Genomic DNA, 8,644 nt, shown 5'->3' with positions numbered 1-8,644 from the left:
AGAGCTGCGTCAGGGTCTTGAGGGTCCAAATCCAACCGGTCCGGATGCAAAACGGTTTCCATGTTTTAAAACTTCCAGTCAATAAAATTGATGCACCATCAATAACTCACACTGAGACGTAAGGCGAGATATCGGCTTTTATTGACTGGAAGAAGGAACCAGGAGTGAGTGTCCATCATACTATGTCCTGGAGACTGAGGCCAAGCGTCAGGCCGCAGATCGCCTTTATACAGGGGCCTGTGGGAGGAGCCACAGGAGCAGTCAGCAGGGGGCGTGTCCAGACAGGCACATAGTTCACCACACCCCTGACATCTGGAAATGTGGCAGTTGCAGCCAGTAGGATATGCTCCATCTTAGATCCCCAGGTGAAATGGAGGATGGCTCGGGTGACTGTCACAGTGAGGAACTAGGGTATGGGCCACACCTGCACCAAGTACAGCAGCACTGAGAGCACCTTAATGGCCAGATTTTTAATAGTTATTGAGAGTAAGTGCAGCTCCATAATCCCAATTTTTGTTTAGCCTTGTTTATCTACTCCAGCCTATTTGACATATTGTCAATTTTGTTTTACTGCTCTCTACAGTAAAAACAGTTTCAAAAGTGTATCCTTTAACTTGCTATGAGTACCCACACAAAAGATCTAACAACAAATGGAAAATATAGCATTTTAATCGACTTAATGTTTATTCCACTTTCAAGTGTTGAATGTTTTGTATTTCATAGGCTCCATGCGATAAATAACTGCTTAGGACATGTTGATTATTACTGTTCTTTGTTCACAGCAGTTCATTTCAACCTATCCTGTTTTTTTCCTGTAGAAATACAATGATACAGAAAACTTCATAAGAATTGAAGAAGTGGATGGTGTGGAACTGGTAACAGAATTTGGAACGAAGATGAAAGAAATGTTAGGAAGGAAAGTTGAGGCAATAAAGGTACAATTTATTTTTCTGTACCCATCATGTTGTGTCTTTCAAATGTTGCTCTATTTAGTTTAAGCAAGCAATTTACCAGCAAGCTCCTAAATAAATGGTGTACCCAAATTAGGTAGTTGTCCTTCAATCTGGGATATAAGCAGATATTCTAGTCTAACATTCTGTAGAATAAATTGGATAAATTTTACCACAATGGTTGGTCTGGATATCAAAGCCTAATTTCTATTATTTAGGGAAGAGCTATGATTCCAGAAACTATCAAAATTACAAAATCTACTATCAAAGGTAGATTAAATGGTCTTTAATTTTATTTTTGTTGGTTTGTTGAAATGTGGCCGTGCAAAAAAATTGTAGAAGTAATTGACAATAAAGAGATTTCAGTCATTTTAAAGTGATTTAACAGTGTGCTGTGAATATGTATTTATTCACTATTTTCACTACCATTAGATTAAATTACTGTTTTAATTCTAATAGCTATTAAGATTGTAGAATAAAATTACTTAATGTTAGCAATGGATTGAAGCAATGAATTGATACGAAAGGAAAGAGCAAAATTTTCTAAAATACTGCCATTTTTACTTGACTCTGGATTGGAAAAGTGACCTTGTTATGATACTGTATCTAGAGGGTCTCAACTTGAAATGCCAACTGCCCTTTACCTCCAGAGGCAATGCTTGACCCATTGAATTCCCCCAGGAGATTTTCTCCTGCAACTGATGGCAGCATCTGCAGTTAGTTGTGCCTCTCTGACCTTGGAACAGTATTTTCAATGTGAAATAATGATGAGTGTGAATATCAAAGGCAAATTTTGAGTTCCCGGTCCAGTTTTCTGAAAGAAAAGTGGTCCCTTTATGTCTCAACATTTAAATTTAAGAATCAGTAATTATGATCTTATAATCAATAAATAATTGTTAGTGGATAACTTGGTTTCTGAAAATTTGGTAAGTAAGTGTTATTCATCCAGTCAGTTTGGCTGCTTCATGACTTTTGTGGTTTCTGCAAAATAATTGATAGTATTCACTTTGCTTAAAATTTAACGGTGTTCATTTAACCACTACCCTGCTGATTTTAGGAGAGCAAGCTTGCTCTAAACCATTGTTTTATTTTTTACTTTTCAAATTTTAAAACTAACCCAGAAAGTGAAAGAATTCATACTAATAATACAAAGGTAGTATCAACCATCTAGTTTTTGCAAATCTGAAAATGTTTTATTATAAAATCTTCAATTATGACCTAGATCAAAATTATTGAACAGTGTCTCAGTTTCTGATACCCTGCAAATAATGTAATTCCAGGACTTCAATTTTTAAAAAATGGTAAGTGAAAGCAAACTTACATTTTAAATCAACCTTAAAATGAATTCCTTACTTTCAATTATCATTCTATTCCACTACTAAAATGATTAAAAAAATAAATTCACTTTGTAAATCACTGAAATTGTGCTTTCTTTGATCAAGAGTGATTCAATGTACCTTTGATTATCATGCACAAGGTTCTTGTATGAGTCTGAAGGAGGTCACTTGATTAATGTCATTTAATTTTACTTACTGTAAAATTTAGAGTGTGTGCAATGGAACACAAGTAGGCAGTCTTTAAGTGATTATTGTTGAAAATAAAAGGGATGAATTTATTAAAAAAGAAGTAATTGCATAGGAGAACAAAACTTTTACAGGAAGGACTGAAACCCAAACAGAGGCCTTAAATAAATTTGTAAATTGATAAATTTGTTTATTATTGTCACATGTACTAAGGTGAAAAAACATAGATTTGCATGTGATTTATGTATATCATTTCAATATAACCGTGTATTAAGTACAAGGAGCAACAATAACAGAATACAGAATTAAGTCTTACAATTACAGAGAAGGTGTAGTGCAGGCAGACATTAAGGTACAAGATCATAACAGGATAGATTGTGAAGTTGAGATAATGTACACAAAATGTTGAAGGAACTTAGCAGACCAGGAGGCATCTATGGAAAAGAGTAAACAGTCAATGTGTCCGGCTGAGACCTTCATCAGGACTGGAGAAAAAAGATGAGAAGTCAGAGTAAGAAGAGGGGAGAGGGAAGGAAGAAATACAAGGTAATAGGTGATAGAGGTAGTGGAGTCCAGGGAAGGTTCACAAGGATTTTTCCGGGAATTAAGGGGTTAACATATGAGAAGCGTTTGACTGGCTTTGGGCCTGTACTCACTGGAATTTAGAAGTATGTGTGTGTTGGGGGAAAAGATCCCAATGAAACCTACTGAATGTTGAATGGACTAGATAAGATAGATGCGTAGAGGATGCTTCCTATGATGTGGGTCTCCAGAACTAGGGGGCAGAGCCTCAAAATTGAGGGTGACCTTTCAGAACAGAGGTAAGGAGGAATTTTTTTAGCCCGAGAGTAGTGACTCTGTGGAATGCTCTGCCACAGACTGTGGTGGAGGCCAAATCCGTGGGTATATTTAAGGTGGAAGTTGACAGTTTCCTGATTGATCAGGGCATCAGGGGATATAGTGAAAGGGCAGACATATGTGGTTGAGTGGGATCTGGGATCAGGGATTAGCTGTGATAGAATGGCAGAACAGATGGGTTGAATGGCCTAATTCTGCTCCTGTGGTTTATGGTCTTATAAGTGAAACCAGGGAGGGGGTGGGGTGAAGTAAAGAGCTTGGAGGTTGATTGGTGAATGAGATCCAGGGCAGGAGAAGGGGGAATCTGATAGGAGAGGGCAGAAGACGATGGAAGAATGGGAAGAGGGAGGAGAACCAGAAGGAGGCGATGGGCAGGTAAGGGGGTAAGGTGAGAGAGGGAAATGGGAAAGGGGAATGGTGAAAATGGGTGGTGGAGAGTTCAAGAAATCAATGTTCATGCCATCAGGCTGGAGGCTACCCAGACAGAATATAAGGTGTTGCTCCTCCAACCTGACTGTAGCATCATCGCAGCACTAGAGGAGGCCATGGACTGACATGTCAGAATGGGAATGGAAATTGGAATTGAAAAGGGTGGCCACTGGGACAAAACGTAGGTGCTCTGTGAAGTGGTCTCCCAATCTATGTTGGGTCTCACCAATAAACAGGAGGCCACACCAGGAGCACCAGATACAGCAGATGAGCCCCACAGACTCACAGGTGAAGTGACACCTCACCTGGAAGGACTCTTTGGGGCCCTGAATGGTAGTGAGGGAGGAGGTGTAGTGGTAGTTGGCAGTGAGGGAAGAAGTCTCTCTTGTTGGTGAGGATTGAGAGTCCATTTTATCATATTAGGAAATCATTCAATAGTCTTATAAGATTGGAATAGTAGCTGTCCCTGGAGTCTGGTGGTACATGTTTCCAAGCTTTTATATATTTAGCCCAATGGGAGGAGTGGGAAAGGGAGTATATCTATGATGGGGGCGGGGTTCCATTTTACTGGCTGTTTTACTGAGCCAGCGGGAAATGTAGACAGAGTCCATGGAGAGGAGGCTGGTTTCTGTGATGTGCTGAGCTCTGTCTACAATTCTCCACAGTTTTTTGTGAGGTTTCAGGCAGAGCAGTTGTCATCCAAAGCTGTGATGCATCTAGATAGGATGCTTTCTGTCACAAACAAGAGAAAATCTGGTAGGTGAGTACAGAAGGCCATAGAAGACAGAAAGGGGAAGGAGCACCAGGGGATGGGTGAGGAGGTAAGGTGAGAGAGGGAAATGGGAATGGGGAATGGAGAAACTGAGAGGTGGTGGGGGAGGCAGGGAATCAATTACCGGAAGTTCGAAAAATCGATCCTCCAACTTCTCTTTCTTCCATGGCCTTCTGGGCCTTCTGTCCTCTCCTGTCAGATTTCCCCTTCTCCAGCCCTTTATCTCTTTCACCATTTGACCTTCCAGCTCTTTACTTCATCCCTCCTCCTCTCCTGATTTCAGCTATCATCTACTACCTTATACTTCTTCCGCCCTTCCACCCACTCTCCTACTCTATCTCTCCCCCCCCCCCACTTCTCATCTCTTTTTATCCAGTCTTGATGAAGGGTCTCAGCCCGAACCAACTGTTTATTCTATTCCATAGACGCTGCCTGGTCTGCTGAGTTCCTCCTGCATTCTGTATGTGTTAGGAAGCATTCTGTGTTTCTGCACTAAAAATTGGTGAGGGAAAGGGGACAGACCAAATTGCTGAGGAAGTAAAGGCCCTGGTGTGCATTCTTGGCTGTAGCATTTTTGTCATTGGACCTAAATAAGAGCTTTTTTCCTTACCCCTGACCCTTCCTGAAGTCTATAATAAGCTCTTTTGATTTGCTTACTTTGAGGGAAAGGTTATTGTCAAGATTTGCACTAATCTCCTTCCCGTACTCTGACTCATCATTATTTGAGAATTGGCCTACTGCAGTGGTGCCATCTGCAAACTTGTAAATGGAATTCGAGTAGAATCTGTCCATGCAGTCATGAGTGCATAGAGAGTAGCATAAGGCACTGAGGGCATAGCCTTGTGGGGCACCAGTGTTGAGGATAATTATGGTGTAAGTGCTGCTGTCTATCCTAACTGAATGCAATCTATTCATTAAGAAATCAAGGATCCAATTGCAAAGGGAAGGGTTAAGTCACAGGTCCAGGAGTTTGGAGATGAGTTTGTTTGGAATTATGGTATCAAAGGTGAGCTGTATTAATAAACAATAGTCCAATGCTGGTGTCTTCAATATCCCCAATGACATCTTCTGTGAAGTGGATTTGGCAGTTTGGCAAGTATCAGTGACTCCCAATGTACTTGATATCTGATATACTTGATTTGCTACAGTGTGTAAGGGTGCAGTTTGTTAAACTCTGATTAGCAGTGGGCTCCATAATTATTTAATAGTTAATATTAATACTGTCTCCTGGAAACTTGAGAGTAGATGTAGCAAAAGTCAGCAACTTTCAAGGATTTAGGCAAAAAATGACAACGTTAATTGTACTGTGTAGCATAGCCATATTTCTTCCGGTCTTAATTTTCGTCAAGTCATTTTCAGATAGATAAAATCATTTTCTGTCACCAAAGATAAGCTTTCAGTGAAGCAGCTTTCAGTGATCTCCTTGTAACTATGTAAATTCAATTCTTCAGTCAGAAAGGAAAGAGATGGAAGTGTTGGTAAATCTGATTGACATGTGACATACCTGTTTAATGCACTTATGGATTTGGTTCAGCAGGCAACACAGCATCTCTGTTGCCCTCTGATCTCCTCAATGTGCTTTCCTTTATTATTACATTTGTTCTCACTATCTTCAATTATGTTAAATTTAACATTCCTTGTTCTCAATTTCAAATGTCTCTCCCTCCCAATTATCTCCTTCTTCCAATTTTGCATTTCCAGCTTTATAGTTTTCATTTTCAGAGTTGGCTTCTGCATTGTGCCCAGCGCTAAACACAGAGGTTTCATATTTTTTGGCAGATGGCATGTCCTTCAAAAGCACCATTTCTATTAGAGTTGTAGAAAGATACAGTATAGAAACCAGACCCTTTAGCCCACCGTTTGCATCAACCATCATCCACTCATAGACACTAATTCTACATTAATCCCATTTTTAAATTCTCACTACATTCTCATCAAGTCTCCACTCAGCTACATACCGTGGCTAATCAACTTACCAGCCAGCAAATCAGAGAATCTGGTGGAAACCCAGAGGGCCACACAGAGGCCAGAATGGAACCCAGGTGCTTGGCATATGTTTATAAAACGATAATTATTGCATCTTAAGCTTTAAGATTTAACATCACCTACAGAAATGCTGCACAAGCTGCCCTGTTTTGTTCTAGTGCCATTGACATAGGATTCTCAAGTGTGCACTTTGTGCAAAGATCCAAAAGCCCCAATTTCATTCTTTTCTCCATTTATGAACTCCAACTGTGAATAATTTCAAGAATCCCAAGAATCAGCTGAAATTAATCAGCATCATGTCTGCATTCTTTAAAAAGAAAGTTGTGACTCCAAATGCTGCTGGAAGTCGTTACCCTACTTAGCAAGGACTATATCCAGGAGTAATAATGCAGGCCCAAAAGTGGCTACTCTGTTTTTTATTTGACACTAACCCTGACATTCTGATTAGAAAATGGATTTTGGGTTGAGGTAATTTATACCAGAGACCTGTAAGTTCTGCAGAACTGAATCAAAGTCATGGTGGAAAGAAATGGCCAGGGAGATCAATGCCAGTAATTATATATGGGGAACCTCATCACAGTGCCAGAAGAACTGGACCTCACACATATGATCAGAAACCAAAGAATATGTTGACAAGATACTGCCACACACAAATGTATCAAGCAATATGTAATGTATGGATCTATTTCTTTTAGAACAATAAACTTCCCCCCACCCTTAGCACTATGTATTGATCTGTTGTCTGTGCATGCGCTGTTGTTGACACATACACGTTTATTCTCTCACCCTCTCTCGTTGTGATGTGAATGCACCAGTTAAAGCCATCTCCTGCATGTTTGCTTTTATTTAATTGGTATGTAGTTGTGCACAGACACAACAAGTTGGTGCCGAGCATGAACCTGGATGTCAGAAAATATCATGGACTGCATCAAGAGTTACAGGACAGAACAGCGAGAGGTAAACAGCACGAGAAAGCCATCATAGATGCTAACAAACGCCTGAGAACAGTGCATAGCAACAGTGAAAAACGTGCTGAATTTAAAGTGAAAATAACATGGCAATGTCTTCAGTTGGGAAAGTTGATGAATTTGATAGTGCTAATGAAAGCTGGGAATTGCATATTGAGGGATGGTGGAACTGTATTGTAATGTGAACAATGAAGAGGAGCAAAAGAAAGCCCCTACACTTCTTAGCTTAAATGGGCCTGAGAACATACAGTAAATTAGTAAACCCTGCAAAACCAGCAAGCAAGATGTTCGATGAAATTGTAACAATTTTACAAAATCACTTTGAGCCCTAAACTGCTGGTAATAGCTAAGAGATTTAGGTTTTACAAAAGGAACCAGTCAAAAAATGAAAGCCTTTCTGAATACGTTGCAGAACTGTGCTAATTTTTCAAGATCACTGACGAGCACAGAACACAACTATGCACAGATCGACCAAGAGGCCCTTAGTCTAGTATGGGGAATAAAGAAGTTCCACCAGTACCTCTACGGACAAAGCTTTATGCTAGTGACAGATCACCAGCCCCTTGTGTCCATTTTCAATCCCAGGAAGGGAATTCCAGTGATGACTGTTACAAAGTTGGGCACTGTATTTAGGAGCCCACTTTTATAGAGTTCAAAGGTATCAGACAACTCAGTAACACTGATGGCTTGTCACATCTTCCACTATTGGCAACTAAAGAAGAAAAGTCTTTATACCGTGACCCAGCAGAAGTGTTCCGCACCACACTAGTGGGCCAGTTGCCAGTAACAAATTCTGAAATACAAAGAAAACAAGGAATGACCCGACATTGTCAAGAGTTTATAAAATTTCCATGCAAGGATGATAGGCTCATGGTAACCCTATGTTTCCAGAGTTCTCAGCGAGACAAGACCAACTGTCAGTATGTCAAAGAAAACTGATGTGTGGATCTTGTGTTGTGATTCCCTCTAAACTGTGCACCAGAGTATTAGAGAATCTGCATGAAGGCCACCTGGGTACAGTCAAGGAGAAAAGTCTCGCCCGTAGTTACATGTGGTAGCCAGGAATTGGTAAACAGATAGTAGGCTTGGCCAAAAGCTGTTCAAAATACACTCCCACAGGCACAGTTAAACCAGTGGGAGTGGCCATCTTCACCATGG

The 8,644-nt window shown here is 40.3% G+C and overlaps 1 protein-coding gene across 1 annotated transcript in view; it reads left to right on the top strand.

Moving 5' to 3' along the window:
- The first annotated feature begins 370 nt into the window (after positions 1-370).
- Positions 371-8,644, top strand: part of LOC132397679 (voltage-dependent calcium channel subunit alpha-2/delta-4-like) — a 341,368-nt gene continuing 333,094 nt past the window's right edge. Inside the window, exons 1-2 of the mRNA XM_059976447.1 lie at positions 371-433; positions 819-935. Coding sequence (XP_059832430.1) covers positions 371-433; positions 819-935 — 180 coding nt within the window. The remainder of the gene's footprint in view (positions 434-818; positions 936-8,644) is intronic.

Source organism: Hypanus sabinus, chromosome 8 (genome assembly GCF_030144855.1).
Source record: "Hypanus sabinus isolate sHypSab1 chromosome 8, sHypSab1.hap1, whole genome shotgun sequence".
NCBI classification, from domain to species: Eukaryota; Metazoa; Chordata; class Chondrichthyes; order Myliobatiformes; family Dasyatidae; genus Hypanus; species Hypanus sabinus.
This window is presented reverse-complemented; position numbering and strand designations above follow the sequence as displayed.